This window comes from Nicotiana tabacum, chromosome 3, assembly GCF_000715075.1.
Source record: "Nicotiana tabacum cultivar K326 chromosome 3, ASM71507v2, whole genome shotgun sequence".
NCBI classification, from domain to species: domain Eukaryota; kingdom Viridiplantae; phylum Streptophyta; class Magnoliopsida; order Solanales; family Solanaceae; genus Nicotiana; species Nicotiana tabacum.
This window is the reverse complement of record NC_134082.1, coordinates 203,144,914-203,162,275: the sequence shown is the minus strand read 5'-3', so window position 1 is coordinate 203,162,275 and position 17,362 is coordinate 203,144,914. Positions and strand designations below refer to the sequence as shown.

General features: G+C 36.1%; 1 protein-coding gene across 2 annotated transcripts; it reads left to right on the top strand.

Moving 5' to 3' along the window:
- The first annotated feature begins 332 nt into the window (after nucleotides 1-332).
- On the top strand, nucleotides 333-3,871 carry LOC107823445 (uncharacterized). Of its 2 annotated transcripts, XM_075250419.1 has the most exons (9): nucleotides 413-479; nucleotides 1,360-1,430; nucleotides 1,540-1,687; nucleotides 1,765-1,884; nucleotides 1,985-2,028; nucleotides 2,121-2,246; nucleotides 2,893-2,977; nucleotides 3,338-3,394; nucleotides 3,485-3,871. In XM_075250419.1, the coding sequence occupies exons 3-9, from the start codon at nucleotides 1,556-1,558 to the stop codon at nucleotides 3,569-3,571; spliced, it is 651 nt and encodes a 216-aa protein (XP_075106520.1). In that variant the 5' UTR covers nucleotides 413-479; nucleotides 1,360-1,430; nucleotides 1,540-1,555; the 3' UTR covers nucleotides 3,572-3,871. The 2 variants fall into 2 exon arrangements, with proteins under 2 accessions (XP_016505570.1, XP_075106520.1); XM_016650084.2 differs by lacking the exon at nucleotides 1,360-1,430 and having other exon boundaries at nucleotides 333-479.
- The last annotated feature ends 13,491 nt before the right edge of the window (nucleotides 3,872-17,362 follow it).

Sequence of the window (17,362 nt, the reverse complement as noted above, 5' to 3'; positions counted from 1 at the left end):
AATTTCTACATTGTAGAGAATTAGTGGCACCATCACGGCCAAAGCAGCAACAACAACAACATGCGAAACGGTTTTTCGACCATCATAATCCGAAGAAGAAGAATTACAACAATAATACATGGGCCGTTGAGGGAGAGATACTGACGTTGAGACAGAGGGTGGAGAAAAATCTGAGAGAATGAGAGAGAAAAATAATACAAAGAGTATTTTATGACTTAAGAGTAGGAGGTAACCATAAATAGATATTTGGCTATAAAAATCAAAAGGTATCTATATAGTATAATTTTTTAAAATGATATTTATTTAAAATAAATAAGGTATCAACCTTTGCTACATCAGCTAAAAATTCCAAAAAAAAAAAAAAACCATCTAAAGAACATTAACATAAGGAGAAGACGTGATTTTAGTTTCGGGCCAAAAGATTAGTACGTAATTTATATCCTTTCGTTAAGTCTTCCGAAATTCCCAATTTCCACGAGGTAAGCTTTCTGATTAACTCTTAGTTAATGGGTTGAATTGAAATTTGACAGTTTCCCATTTGTTACTTTCCATATAATATATGTGTGTTAGAATTTAGAAACACTTTGCTTCGCCAGATTTCTGAAATTGGCCTCTCTTTATTTTCCTGCTTATCAAATTTTGATTTAGTTATGCTTTGGTTCAAGAAGTGAACTCATGAAACTGAAGCTTTGAGTATATGTTCTAGCAGTTTCTTTTTCTGGATATATATTAACTTTTAGGTGGATTAGTTTATTAATCTGGGAACTTCATATATTTTTGAAGAAGATGCCAATTTCTTGGGATTCTTGAAATATTCATATTTATTTTTTCTCCTTCCTGTAAAATTTTCAAATATCGTCTATTATATTATAGACCAAATAATTGAAGACTAAAATACATTGAGATAGAATGATTTAAAGTTCACTAGGAGTGAGGTAGCGGGTACCCATGGAATAAGTTGGCTCGGACACCATGATTATAAGAAGAATCATTGTTCAACATAGGGATAAAGCCAATTCTAATTTTCTGGTTTTGGACGTGTAAAACCATTATTAGCAGTCAAGTTCATGCTTTATACCATAGACATCCAATAATTTGAAATGGAGGCAGCGAAATTTAGAGTTAGTGAAATCAGAACGCGGACGGTCTATCACATATATAATTTTTTTTTAACTCGTGCGCGTAGGTAGAATTGTCGAGGTCTGAACCAAAATAAATGGGTGTAGTGCGCTCACCAGAAGGCTAGATTGACCCATTCTATTAGTGAGAAACTTTTTCCTCTGTTGCATGGTTCGATACAAAAATCTAAAGAAGATTAATATCTGGGGACGTGATTTCATTTCTTGAACTTGACAATAGATCATCATGTGATCACGAGCTGCACTGTCATTCAAATTCTTTTTGTCATATAAGGTAGGACAGATTGGGAGGTGAGAACCTAAACTCATCTGCACTTTATTCTAAAATGGTTTACCCCGTATAACAGAAGAACGATATGAGGTTAGTTAAAATGACCTGTTTCTGAATGTATGAAATCAGGTTCCTGCGTCAATCAATGGCCACCAACATCGGGAAGAAGTTTATTCGAATTGATATCAGTTCAGATACTGTCTGTCCGTGGTGCTTTGTGGGGAAAAGAAACCTTGATAAAGCTATAGCATTAGCCAGTGATCAGTATGATTTTGAGGTGCCGTTTGATTCTGTTATCTGTGCTTCCATTTCAACCGGTTCCTTTACTTTTACTGGCAAAATGCTGTTTTGCAGATTAGATGGCATCCCTATCTTCTCAACTCTTCTGCGCCTAAAGAAGGGGTTAACAAGAAAGATTACTACAGAAGTAAGTTTGGGCCTCGCTCTGAACAAATGACTTCAAGAATGACAGAGGTTCATATTTTCTTCTTTTCTCTTATTGCCCAAACAAATTGTCTTGAAAAGTTGCCTGTGGAGTGAATTGCCTTGTTGTAATCTTTTCAAAATCGTGCAGGTTTTTAAGGGCCTTGGGCTGGAATATAACATGTCAGGACTTACGTAAGTCTGATTAGTCTGTGTCTTATTTACTCAATGCTGTGAAGTGCAAACTTTTGTGTTATAAAAAATGGTTGGTTTTTTTGGATATGCAGAGGAAGTAGTTTGGACAGCCACAGACTTCTATATTTCGCAGGACAACAGGGGCTTGACAAGCAAAATAATCTTGCTGAGGAGCTTTTTCTTGGCTATTTCACCCAGGGAAGGTATATAGGTGACAGGTTAGTGCCTTTCTTCCCGATAGCATAAGATTTGCTGCATTAACATACTTCTGTTATGCAGTAACAAAAATCAACTTTTTTTATCTTTTTCCTTTCTATAGGATTTTCGGCCTGCCTGTTTTTAGTGACTCAGGAGCAGCTATTTTTAAGGTTCTTCCTTTTATAATCCCCTTGGCTCAATGACCAACACTGATATTTAGCTAAGCATGAAGCTTACAAGCAAATAGAAATCACTGATGAGCTTTTTCCAGTGATTTACCAGCTCGTGCAATTTTCCTAATCAATAGAATCAATTTCTTTGTTTTTCTCTTATTTCTCCTTCTTTTCTTTTTGGAATACCTGGGTGTTAGTGGGGAGGTCAGGTTTGAGGAGAGGAAAGTTGCAATTCATTGGTCACGTGCTTTTGCTAAGGACACTACTAAATATTGAAAACTTTGCTTCAGATAGTCCGATGTCATCAATGTTGACTACAACTATGATAATCATTAATCATTACAGTGATGCATCACTGTCGATAACCTTTTTTACTTATTTTAATGCTCTATGAACACAATCAGATGTTATATATACTAAATATCGTGATGTATATGGTATAAAGTGCATCATTTAGAGTTTAATGTGCTAAAATTTGATTTTCCACTTGAAGGGAATTTCTTGTAGAAGCTGCAAGAAAGGCTGGTGTTGAAGGGGCAGCTGACTTCCTTGAGGATCCGAACAATGGGCTAAAGGAGGTATGTTTCACAGCTTTTATTTAATAGTCAACCCGAAGAGTCTGCCCGCTGTTTTTCTTGCTCTTTCCTTTCTCTCGGAAGGTTTGTGAGCGAGAGGGACAGATAGTTTCTGCTTCAGAAACATGTAACGACACGTTCAATTATATTAGCATTTCTCGCACAGCCAAGCTCAACGATATCTTGACTTGGCAGTATTGGCCAGTCTTTCCATGTTCTGTTCCATGATGGACCATGTCATTCACATCACGTGTTACCTAATTTGCAACACCCATTCACTACTCTCCATGTTGGTTCAGAAGCAAGATAGATCAAAATTTTGTACTATCTCCAGTAAATGCTGCTATTTTTTGGTATGTGAAGGTGAATGAAGAGCTTCAGCAGTACTCATCTAATATATCAGGGGTTCCACATTTTGTGGTATGCCACACAACTTATCACATTGTGCCATGAGCACTTTCGATATGTTAATCCATGAATTAGAAATTACTAAGCAGTTATATTCGGCAGCTAAATGGCAAGTACCAGTTGAGTGGTGGCCAACCTCCAGAGAGCTTTATCCGAGCTTTTCAAGCTGCATCAAATATCACAGCGTAGTTCTTCTCCAACTTCTTGTGGAGTCTGTCTGCCGCTGCGAAGTTGTATGCCCACTGGACAGATACTTGTGGAGCTTTCTTAAAGTAAGAGGAAATATTGGATCAATGTTATTCCTCTAATATAAGTTAATATTGTGGATGCTATGATTTGGTAATAAAATCCACCTAGATGTTTGACGGTCTGTATAAGAAGTGTTAGTGATGACTTAATTTTCCTGCAGTATTTGTTTCTATTTTGTTTTACATTGAAGGTCTAAGATATTTATGCCACATAATTGAGATGATCTATATTGAGATGCCAGATGCCTTTCGCATGTTTCTTAGTACAATATGTAGTTTTCCTTTCAAACTCTTATTGTATTGCACTGTTTTTCTTTTATAACATTGTGAATTACCATTAATATCAATCAAACAGTTACCAACTAAAGAGCACCTTCTCACAATAAACTGTGAGCAATTGCCTCAGCATGTCTGAACTATACAGCTATTGCCTGCAAAAAAACCTCTACATTTTTGTGCTTTCTTTGAGCTCCTAAACTTCCAGCCTATCTACTACTTCTTTTTTAATCTATACAACTGTAATCTCAGTATTTACATAAGTTCATCTAACAATTTTCCAGTTCCTAGCCTTCCAGGTGTGGTAGATGACTGCTTCCAGAGTAGCGGCAAGTACTTCCTTCTTGAATTGCTTCCATTTATCCTTTTTGATACTCCTTAGAACCAGGGGCACACACATCTCCTCCAGACAATTTAACACCAGCCCATTGCATTACTGTAACTCGCACTTCTTTTGACCAACTACATTCCATTAACAGGTGCCCAGTCTCATCAACCTGATCATTACACATACAGCAGTTAGTATCATTGACTGGGATGTGTAACTGTTGTTAGCAACCTATTCTGATAAGCCAGCCAGGTAATAAATCTGTGTTTAGGCTGGGCAATTGCATTCCAAATAATGTCAGCAGTTTCTAGTTTCCTGTGAGTTCCAATAATGGCCAGGTAACTCTTCGTAATTGAGTATTGTCCTGATTGGCTTAAAATGTACTGGTCTTGCTGAAACCAAGTATGCATTTCCTGCTTCAAATAGTTTAACTTCCTCCAATGCCAGCTACTGTCCTGGGGGCAGTATGAGCCCAGATACTTGAATCTGTTTTTATATATAGTCCATGTACCCATTTCACCCACAAGCTGTCTTTTTTTTCACAATAAGTTGCCAAAGCAACTTCCCAACTGAAGCCTTATTCCACTCCTTACACCTTTGAACATTCAAACCCCCACTGTTTTTTGGCAAGCAGACTTTAGCCCAAGCTACTGGGGAGATCTTCCTATTCTCCTCTGTAACTCCCCATAGGAAATCTTTACAGATCCTGTCCACCTCTTTCACTACACTCTGTGGGAGAATGAACACAGAGCCCCAAAAACTGTGGATAGAAAATATGACAGAATTGATTACTTGAAGCCTGCCAGCATATGAGAGTTTCCTGGCATAGCCAAATTTGAACAGGAACAGCACCACAAGAAACTTGGTGGATAACCTGAATGAATTGGAAGAGCATATAAATATCAGAAAACATGTTGAGCCCTACCAGTACCACACAGAAGTGATGCATTTGCTCGAGGAACAAAGATGTACCCTCCAAAACTAATTCTCAAGACAGAGTTGATACCGTACAGGAGCGAAGGCACCCCAAAAGAGTCGTGGATAGTTGGATCCCTACATAGAATAACATGGGCAAACAAATTGTGACCTCAAATAAACAAGGTAGCTACTGAATCTGAAGGTTTTGGGAGACTGACCTGGTTCTGTCCCCAACATTATATATAAACTTTATCTCTTAACTTACAACTCATAATTTGTTGATATCCCATGATGCACATTATCAAGTAGTTGATGATTCCCGGATGACCACTATGATCCAAAACACCAAAACTAGGCATATTCTAACTTTCTGTTGGTTCATAACTTGTAAAATTCATATCTGGCCGGTACCCTCTATGAAATACATGAGTGTTAATACAAATATGATACATAAAAAAAACATACTAATACAAACAACAATTGAAATTTACCACTCCACGTGTGGATTATGTAAACTTGGGGAGAAATTATGTTCTCGCTACTCAGTCGCCCGTGGAGATAAGTTTAGATCTAGCTAAACTCTTTCAAATGGAACCTGTTCGGATAAAACTGCTCCAAAAACACCACCCGATGATTGAGGGTTATCCCTATTTTACGGAAGCTCAATATTGCGAATGTCTTCAAACTTGACGTACATTTCCAATATTTTTATCACAAAAAGTTTCCGGTGTTCATCCGGAGTCCTCAAAAAATCTGTCAGAGTTTCATCATTTTCGATGTTAAACTCAGCATAACAAGCAACCCCCTGCGGAATAACAGAATATGAATATCTTCTGGTTACTTTGATATTAACCGAACGTTTTCTCACACTCATATTTTTATTATAACAACAAAACCAATCTATCGTACTCCATTGTAAGTGGCAACTTAACAATACACTGTGGAGAATAACTATAGTGTATTGAGTTATTCTCCACGACAACCTCAACACCCCCCCCCCCAAAATATAATGCAACCCTAATTTTTCGCTATTCGGACATTATGACAAATTGCAGAAAAAGTTAAGTAAACAAATATTTCGGAATGAGTAAAAGAAAATAAAAAAGATGCAGAAGACTCGCCTATCCTGAATGGATTTTAACGAAACAATGAAACTTCTTAAATAAGCAAAAAACCAATGCGGGAGTATAATAATTGAGGGTATAGCGCATTCATTATAAGCGTTATATATGTAGCGCAATGAATGCATGTGCTACCACCAATTATTCAGGGTTAGTCAAATTCAAATATAGCGTTTTGCATGTGCCGGTTAAGGTATAGCGCATTCAACACATGCATTATATATAAATTGATCATTAGTTGATTTTTTTACCTATTTTTGTGTGTTGAGTCCAAAAAAAAAAACCACTTTGGTTCCGGATTCTGTTTGCTTCCAGTGAAGAAGAGAGAGAATGAAAAAATGTACTAAAGGTCAGACGAAGAGAAAGTGCAAACTGTTATAAAATAAAGACTATAAAGTAAAGACAAGTATAGAGAGAAACTGATATATTATTCGAATTCAAACAGATGTACATAATGAACTGAAATCTCTTCTATTTATAGAAGAAAGGAAGCTGTTGTGTAAGCTGCTACTATACCAAATATGGATAATCTTCTACTGAGAGCAATGTTTATCCATAACGGAGTACTGAAAGGATAAACTTATTATACCCGATATGGATAATCTTCTACCGGGGGTAATGTTTATCCATAACTGGGTACTGAAAGGATAAGCTTATTATACCCGGTATGGATAATCTTCTACCGGGGGTAATGTTTATCCATAACCGGGTATCAAAGTGATAAGCTTCTTCAGGAAGCTTATTTCCAATAGAGTACTTAAATAGATAAACATATTTACGGTGGAGTCCCATATGGATAAGCTTCTTCAAGAAACTTATTTACAACGGAGTACTAAATGAACATCCATAATATAATATATTTATAACACTCCCCCTTGGATGTTCATTAAAAGATAATGTGCCTTATTAAAACCCTACTAGGAAAAATCACGTGGGAAAAAATCCCAGTGAAGGAAAAAGAGTACACATATTTAGTAAGACGCATTGCTAGGTGCCTCATTAAAAACCTTATAAGGAAAAACCCATGGGAAAAACCTTAGTAAGGGAAAAAGAGTGCATCGCGTATTTTACTCCCCCTGATGAAAACCTTGTTTCAAATATTTGAGTCTCCGCATTCCAATCTTGTATACCATCTTCTCAAAAGTTGAAGTTGGCAAGGATTTAGTGAATAAATCTGTTGGATTATCACTTGAACGGATTTGTTGCACATCAATGTCACCACTTTTTTGAAGATCGTGTGTGTAGAATAATTTTGGTGAAATGTGCTTCGTTCTATCTCCTTTTATAAATCCTCCCTTCATTTTGGCTATGCATGCAGCATTGTCTTCGTATAAAATTGTGGGTCTTTTCTCACATTCCAAACCACATTTTTATCGAATAAAATGAATTATTGATCTCAACCATACGCATTCCCTACTTGCTTCATGAATAGCTATTATCTCAGCGTGATTTGAAGAAGTAGCAACAATAGATTGCTTTGTGGAGCGCCATGATATGATAGTACCTCCATATGTAAATACGTAGCCGGTTTGAGATCGAGCTTTATGGGGATCAGATAAATAACCTGCATCTGCATAACCAACAAGGTTTGCACTATCTTTGTTAGCATAAAACAAACCCATATCAAGAGTTCCCTTTAAATATCGCAATATATTCTTAATCCCGTTCCAATGTTTCCGTGTAGGAGAAGAACTATATCTTGCTAGTAAATTAACAGAAAATGCTATGTCAGGCTTTGTAGCATTAGCAAGATACATTAGTGCACCAATTGCACTGAGATAGGGTACTTCGGGACCAAAGAGTTCCTCATCCTCTTCTGGAGGTCGGAACAAATCTTTATTCACTTTAAGTGATCGAACAACCATTGGTGTACTCAATGGGTGCGCTTTGTCCATGTAAAAGCGTTTTAAGACCCTTTCTGTATAGGCAGATTGATGGATAAAGATCACGTCTGCTAAATGTTCAATTTGCAGACCAAGACAAAGTTTTGTCTTTCCAAGATCTTTCATCTCAAATTCTTTCTTAAGATATTCAATTGCCTTTTGGAGCTCTTCTGGAGTTCCAACAAGATTTATGTCATCAACATAAACAGCAAGTATAACAAATTCTGATGCCATTTTCTTTATAAAAATACATGGACAAATAACATCATTTATGTAACCTTCTTTCAGCAAATATTCACTAAGGCGATTATACCACATGCGCCCAGATTGTTTTAAACCGTACAAAGATCTTTGTAATCTGATTGAATACATTTCCTGAGATTTTGCTTCAGGCATTTTAAATCCTTCAGGGATTTTCATATAAATTTCATTATCAAGTGAACCGTACAGATAAGCTGTAACTACATCCATTAGATGTATTTCGAGCTTTTCATGTAGTGCTAAACTGATGAGATATCGAAATGTTATGCCATCCATAACAGGTGAATATGTTTCATCAAAATCGACTCCAGGTCGTTGTGAGAATCCTTGTGCAAGAAGGCGAGCTTTGTATCTTTCAACTTCATTTTTATCATTCCTTTTTCGCACAAAAACCCATTTATGACCAACTGGTTTTATACCAGCAGGTGTTTGGACTACTGGTCCAAAGACCTCTCTTTTAGCAAGTGACTTCAACTCCGATTGAATTGCCTCTTGCCATTTTGGCTAATCAGATCTTTGTCGACATTCTTCGATAGATCGAGGTTCAAGATCCTCACTATCTTGCATAATATTAAGTGCAACATTATATGTAAAAATGTTATCCACCACTATTTCAGATCGATTTAAATTAATCCCATCACCGATCGAACTTATTAAAAGTTCCTCACTCACATGAGCTTCGGGTTCATTGATTTCTTCAGGAATCTCAGAACTAATCAGATTTTGGGTCTCTTCAGGAGATCCCTTCATAGTATCGTTTTGATCATTTGTCGATTTTCTTTTTTGAGAATTTTGATCCTTAGAACCCAAACGCCTACCACGCTTCAGGCGTGCTTTAGGTTCACTATCTCTTATGCTAGTAGATGGTCCTACTGGGATATCAATTCAGATAGGCACATTCTCTACTGGGATATATGACTTAGTTATCCTTTTCAAATCAGTAAATGCGTATGGCATTTGATTTGTTATATTCTGTAAATGGATGATCTTCTGGACCTCCTGATTACATATAGGGGTACGAGGATCAAAGTGAGATAATGATGAAATTTTCCACACAATTTCTCTTTTGATTTCCTTTTTCTCTCCCCCTAATTATAGAAAATTTGTTTCATAAAACCGACAATCTGCAAATCGAGCAGTAAATAAATCTCATGTCAATGGTTCAAGATAGCGAATAATAGAGGGTGATTCAAACCCAACATATATTCCTATCCTTCTTTGTGGTCCATCTTACTACGTTGTGGTGGTGCTACTGGCACATATATAGCACATCCGAAAATTTGTAGATGGGCAATATTCGGTTCATGACCAAAAACTAATTATGACGGAGAATATTTATTATAATGTGTCGGTCTGAGACGGATAAGTGATGCTACATACAAGATAGCATGGCCCCCAAGCAGTAGTGGGCAATTTTGTTTTCATAAGTAGTGGTCTTGCTATCAATTGCAGGCGTTTAATAAATGACTATGCAAGGCCGTTTTAAGTATGAACATAAGCTACAGGATGTTTAACTTTTATCCCAACGGTTAGACAATAATCATCAAAAGCTTGAGATGAGAATTCTCCAGCATTATCAAGGCGAATAGCCTTTATAGGATAATCTGGGAATTGTGCCCTTAATCGAATTATTTGGGCTAATAGCTTTGCAAATGCCAGGTTGCGAGATGATAGTAGGCACACATGAGACCATCTTGAAGATGCATCTATTAGGACCATAAAATATCTAAACAACCCACTTGGTGGGTGAATAGGTCCACATATATCCCCATGTATACGCTCTAAAAAGGCAGGGGATTCAATACCAACCTTCATTGGTGATGGTCTAGTGATCATTTTTCCTTGATAACAAGCATCACAAGAAAATTCGTCATTTGTAAGAATCTTCAAGTTCTTTAATGGATGCCCACTCGAATTTTCAGTAATTCGTCTCATCATTATTGATCCGGGATGGCCCAAACGGCCATGCCAAAGCACAAAAGTATTTGAATCCGTAAACTTCTGGTTTACGATAGAGTGTACTTCAATTGTACTAATTTTTGAATAGTATAAGCCAGAAGATAAAGTTGGTAACTTTTCTACAATGCATTTTTGGCCAGAAATATTCTTTGTAATAAAGATATTCCATGTTCATTTCATCTATTGTCTCAACATGATATCCATTTCGGCGGATATCTATAAAACTCATTAAGTTTCTTCGGGACTTGGAGGAGAACAATGCATTGTCTATAATAAGTTTTGTTCCCTTAGACAGAAATATTATGGCTCTTCCGGAGCCTTTAATCAAACTTATATTACCAGAAATTGTTGAAACATTTGTTTTTTCCTTATGCAAATAAGAAAAGTATTTCTGATCGTTGAATATGGCATGAGTTGTTCCACTATCAATAACACAAATATCTTCATGATTTGTCTTTGATCCAAACATAATTTGAGGGTTATCCATATTCTTCAAAATAACATAAATAAAATATATTATAGTAAACATCATTATCAAAGCATAACTTTTATTTATGTACAACAATTACATAATCATACTATCTATTACAAACAACAAAAATTAAAATATTTACATTTCTACAGATTCACTACCGATTACATGACTTGGTTCTCCTTCTGGGAGTACAAAGTAATCAGCTACATCCAAATGCATGAAGTCTAAATTATCTTCAAAAATAAAATTTGCTTCAGCATTTTTCTCTGTCTTCTTCAGGGAGGCTTGATAAAGCTCAACCAGGTGCTTTGGCGTACGACAGGTACGTGACCAGTGCCCTTTTCCTCCACATCTATAGCATGCATTTTCTGCATTTGGCGCTTGCACCGCTTCATGCTTTTGTTCCTTCCTTTTCCACTGCTGGTGGTGAGGAGGCTTCTTTGGTGCATTATTATTACCATGATTGGGGTTTCTTCCCCGACCACGGCCATGACCACGACTGGGGCCACGACCTCTTCCACGTTTAGCTTGGTAGAAGTTCGTCTCATTCACTTCAGGGAATGGACAAGAACCAATAGGTCGGCTTTCATGATTTTTCATTAATAGCCTATTATGTTGCTCTGCTATAAGAAGATGTGAGATAAGTTCAGAATACTTTTTAAATCTCATCTCTCGATATTGCTGCTGCAGGAGCATATTCGAGGCATGAAAAGTGGTGAAAGTTTCTCCAACATATCATGATCAGTAATATTATCACCACATAATTTCAATTGAGAAATAATTCTGAACATAACAGAATTATACTCACTGATAGATTTAAAATCTTGTATCCATAGATGAGTCCAATCATAACGTGCCTGTGGAAGAACGACCATCTTCAGGTGGTCATATCTATCTTTCAAATTATTCCACAGTATGACTGGATCTTTAATAGTGAGATATTTCATTTTCAGGCCTTCATCAAGGTGATGGCGTAGGAATATCATTGCTTTGGCACGGTCTTGGTTTGATGCCTGATTTTTATCCTTGATCTTGTCTGCCAGACCCATCGCATCAAGATGAATTTCAGCATCAAGCACCCAAGACATGTAGCTTTTGCCTGATATATCCAGGGCTACAAATTCAAGTTTAGAAAGATTTGACATTATTTAGGAAATGAAAGTTCTTACCTCTAATACTTTCAAAGTATTTGCTCGAGATGTCAGAGTCTCGTGCTGATAACGTGTTATAAAATAAAGACTATAAAGTAAAGACAAGTATAGAGAGAAACTGATATATTATTCGAATTCAAACTGATGTACATAATGAACTGAAATCTCTTCTATTTATAGAAGAAAGGAAGCTGTTGTGTAAGCTGCTACTATACCAGATATGGATAATCTTTTACTGAGAGCAATGTTTATCCATAACGGAGTACTGAAAGGATAAGCTTATTATACCCGATATGGATAATCTTCTACCGGGGGTAATGTTTATCCATAACTGGTTACTGAAAGGATAATCTTATTATACCCGGTATGGATAATCTTCTACCGGGGGTAATATTTATTCATAACCGGGTAGCGAAGTGGTAAGCTTCTTCAGGAAGCTTATTTCCAATAGAGTACTTAAATAGATAAATATATTTACGGTGGAGTCCCATATGGATAAGCTTCTTCAAGAAGCTTATTTACAACAGAGTACTAAATGAACATCCATAATATAATATATTTATAACACAAACTAATTAGTAGAAGTACCTTTTGTCTACTTTTTGGGTTAAAATAAGTATGAAAAAAGGAGTTACGCGACATGAGGGTTGACCAGTGATCATGTGCTATTTACACACCCACTCGCACCTCCAGTAGTAGGAAGAGAAATCCCCAGGGATACCTATGTTTTAAGTTTTAACACACTCGTTCTTGAGATTCTTAACAATTGATATGATAAATATCACATTATGGTGGATGTCTACTCTTCTTCCATGATTTTCATCTCAAATACTTAATGACATATTTAATGACATATTTTGTATGTTCAATGACATATTCCATGACATATTTTCTTCACTTTTTATGCCTATATAAAGGTCTTGTAATAGATAGGAAAATACACACAACTGAAGAAGAAAATCTCTTCCTTTCTCTATCTTTATTTTTGTTCATGTTTTACTAAATTGCTTTTATTTCTTGTTCATGTTTTACTAAATTGCTTTTATTTTATAACACGTTATCAGCACGAAGTCTCTAACCTCAAGGTTGAACTCCACTTTTTACCAGGTATATCTCTATGATTCACTGTCAAAATTATCAAGCCTAATAATTCTTTAGTTTTTTTTCCAGATATACATATGAGTATATTCCACCAAATGAATACTGGTTCCTTTATTTATTTATTTTTGTGATGTTTCATCATAATATAAACTTGAACATCATTTTTTTTATTCATGAATATAGTACTGACAAAGATCGATGAACAAAAGTGTAAATCTTTTGGAAAATAGAAATAATCCTTCTAACACAATGGAAAACAGAAATAATCATGAATCTCATGACGTTATAGTAAATATTCCTAGTAATAATCTCATAGCTAAGAGGAGCTAATAAAGTTTCATTATCCAGTACATTGGGAACAATAGACATATAGACGAATATACCATTATCATTCATTTTGGATTGGTATTTTTCACCTAAATATCATACAGAATCAGAAAAGTTTAGTGTAATTGTTTCTTTACGCTATTATCCTAATAATTTCTAATTATTTATCTTCTTTGATAGTCTTTACTATGTCGAACTTGTCAAAGCTTGAGTTTGTGGCACTTGATATTTCTGGAAAGAACTATCTATTTATGGGTTCTCGATGCTGAGATTCACTTAGCTGCTAAAGACCTTGGTAACACCATTACTCATGGTAATGAGGCATCAAGCCAGGACAAAGCGAAGACCATGATTTTCCTTCGTCATCATTTGGATGACGGTTTGAAGGTTGAATATTTAACAGTGAAAGATTCACTTGAATTGTGGACTGACCTGAAGGAAAAGTATGATCATCTTAAGGCTACGGTATTGTCAAGGGCTCGATATGAGTGGATGCACTTACGGTTGCAAGATTTTAAGACTGTAAGTGAGTATAACTCTGCTGTATTTTGAATAACTTCCCAATTGAAATTATGTAGGGAAGTTATGAATGATGAGGATTTACTGGAAAAGACTCTTACGACTTTTCATGCCTCAAATATGGTATTACAGCAACAATACCGTGAAAGGGGTTTTAAAAAGTATTCTGAATTGATCTCATGCCTTCTGGTGGCTGAGCAACATAATACCCGTTTGCTGAAAAATCATGAAGTCCATCCCACAGGGTCAGCTCCGCTTCATGAAGCGAATATGACAGCTAGACGTGATAAGTCTGGAAAAAGACAGAATAATAATCATGGCCATATGAATGTACGTGGGCATGAAAATGGTAAGAGACGATATAATAGTCGTCATCGTGGTGGTCATGGCAAACGAGAAAATAATATAAGTTCTCAAAACAATCCTTCATGAGGCAAAAGCGGTAACTGCCACCGCTGTGACATGAAAGGTCATTGAAAAATTGAATGTCGTGTACCTGAGCATTTTGTCACACTTTATCAAAACTCCTTTAAAAGAAAGGCAAATAATGTTGGAGCATCTTCTGTTAATGCTCCAGTGGAGTCACATTTGACCTTTAAAAATGATTTTGAGGCAGGGCCTTCAAACAAAAATGATGATAATACCGAGGCAAATCTTGTTTTGAATGATGATGATTTTCAAGGCCTCGATTATATTACTCATTTGGAAGTTGAATACTTCTTTGGAGATCAAAACTAATGTTTGATCATTTTACTGGGGAATGCAATTATGTTGTTATTTTTATTTTCGGTGTTTTTGTCTCGTCTGAAGTTGTTTTTATTTTCAAGTAATACTTAAGTTGTCTTATGTTGTCGTTGGTGATGTTAGTTGTTTCCGTATTTCTCATGATGTATTTTTTTTATGAAGAAATTAAAATTCCCCAGTCTTCAATTGGATCCAAGATGAGTAATGAAGATTTATGTCTTTTGGATAGTGCTACAACTCACACAATATTAAGAGAAAAGAAATTTTTTTCTTATTTGGTTATGAAAAAGGCCTATATTAATACAATATCCGGTAGTACAAAGTTGATTGAGGGATCTGGAAGAGCGACATTATTATTACCCGGAGGAACGATATTAACTATTGATAATGCATTGTATTGTAGTAAGTCTCAAAGAAACTTGTTGAGTTTCAAAGGTATTTGCCAAAATGGCTACCATGTTGAGACATAAAACGAAGGAAAGGTTGAATACCTTTATGTTACTACAATAAAAGCGGGTAAAAGATATGTACACGAAAAATTGCTCGCATTTTCTTCTGGATTGTACCACACAAACATTGGTGTGGTTGAATCACATGCCATAGTAAACAAAAGGTTTAGTACTTCTAATGATTTTACCATTTGGCATGACCGGTTGGGCCATCCTGGTTCTAACATGATGCGCAGAATAATAGAGAATTCAAATGGGTACACATTGAAGAACAAGAAGATTCTTCAATTTAAGGAATTCTCATGTGCTGCTTGTTCTCAAGGAAAATTGGTTATTAAACCAACATCAGCTAAAGTTGGGATTGAATCCCCTGCATTTCTGGAACAAATACAAGGTGATATATGTGGGCCTATACACCCTCCATGTGGACCATTCAAGTATTTTATGGTCTTGATAGACGCATCTACAAGATGGTCACATGTGTGCTTATTGTCAACTCGTAATATGGCATTTGCGAGATTGTTGGCCCAAATAATAAGGTTAAGAGCACAATTTCCAGATTATGCAATTAAGACAATTCGTCTTGATAATGCTGGTGAATTTACATCTCAGGCCTTTATTGACTATTGTATGGCCACTAGAATAAAAGTTGAGCATCTGGTTGCTCATGTTCATACTCAAAATGGTCTAGCAGTATCATTGATTAAGCGCCTCCAACTAATAGCTAGACCATTGCTAATGAGGACAAAACTTCCCCTTTCAGTGTGGGGACATGCTATTTTGCATGCAGTAGAACTTGTGCGCATAAGGCCAACCAGTTATCATAAAGTCTCCCCATTACAATTGGCTTTTGGTCAGGAGCCAAATATTTCCCATCTAAGAATTTTTGATGTGCAGTATATGTTCCAATTGTTCCAGCAAAACGCACAAAGATGGGTCCCCAAAGAAGGTTGGGAGTATATGTTGGTTATGAATCTCCTTCTATTATTAAATATTTGGAGCCTATGACAGGAGATTTATTTACAACCAGATTTGTTGATTGTCATTTTGATGAATCAGTTTTTCCAACATTAGGGGGAGAAAATAAACAACTAGAAAAAGATATAGATTGGAACGTATTATCTCTATCTCATTTAGATCCTCGCACAAATCAATGTGAACAAGAAGTTCGAAAGATCATTTATATGCAAAATGTTGCAAATCAATTGCCAGATGCATTTACTAACCTTCCACGGGTTACTAAATCGCATATTCCAGCTGTAAATGCTCCAATTCGAGTTGATGTCCCAACTGGAAAGTATGATGATGCAAATGAGTCTAGGCCACGCCTTAAACGTGGTAGACCAATTGGTTCCAAGGATAAGAATCCTCGAAAAAGGAAAGGAGCAAATGATCAAGTTGATCATAACATAGCAATTGATAAGACCTCACAGGAGGTTCTAGTACCTAGAAATGATGAAAATGAAGATATATCAATAAGTTATGTCTCTACGGGAAAAAGGTGGAACCGAAATAACGTTGTTGTTAACAACAATTTTGCATATAATGTTGCAGTTGAAATAATGCAACAAGATGAGGATCTTGAGCCAAAATCTGTTGATGAATGTAGACAGAGAAATGATTGGCCAAAATGGAAAAACGCAATTCAAACGGAATTGGCTTCACTCAAAAAACGTGAAGTTCTCAGACCAATAGTCCGAACGCCTGAAGGTGTCAAGCCAGTGGGTTACAAATGGGTTTTTGTGTGAAAACGAAATGAGAAAAATGAAGTCGTAAGATATAAAGCACAACTTGTGGCACAAGGATTTTCGCAAAGGCCTGACATTGATTATATGGAGACATATTCTCTTGTGGTAGATGCAATTACCTTCAGGTATCTAATAAATCTGGCAGTCCATGAAAAACTTGATATGCGGTTGATAGATGTTGTCACAACCTACTTATATGGCTCACTGGACAATGAATTTTTTATGAAAATCCCTGAAGGATTTAAAGTTCCTGAAGCACATAAACGTTCAAGAGAAACTTGTTCAATAAAGCTTCAGAAATTCTTATACGGATTGAAGCAATCAGGGAGGATGTGGTACAATCGCCTTAGCGAGTATTTGCTAAATGAAGGGTACAAAAATAATCCTATTTGCCTTTGTGTCTTTATTAAAAGGTCTGGATCTGAATTTGTCATCATAGTTGTGTATGTTGATGACTTGAATATCATTGGCA

Bases quoted from the DNA above. Each gene is read 5' to 3' on its own strand.
- LOC107823445 (XM_016650084.2), top strand. From the start codon at position 1,556: ATGGCCACCAACATCGGGAAGAAGTTTATTCGAATTGATATCAGTTCA. The intron at 1,688-1,764 runs GTGCCGTTTGAT...GCTGTTTTGCAG, and splicing joins GTGATCAGTATGATTTTGAG to ATTAGATGGCATCCCTATCT. The intron at 2,029-2,120 runs GTAAGTCTGATT...TTGGATATGCAG, and splicing joins TATAACATGTCAGGACTTAC to AGGAAGTAGTTTGGACAGCC.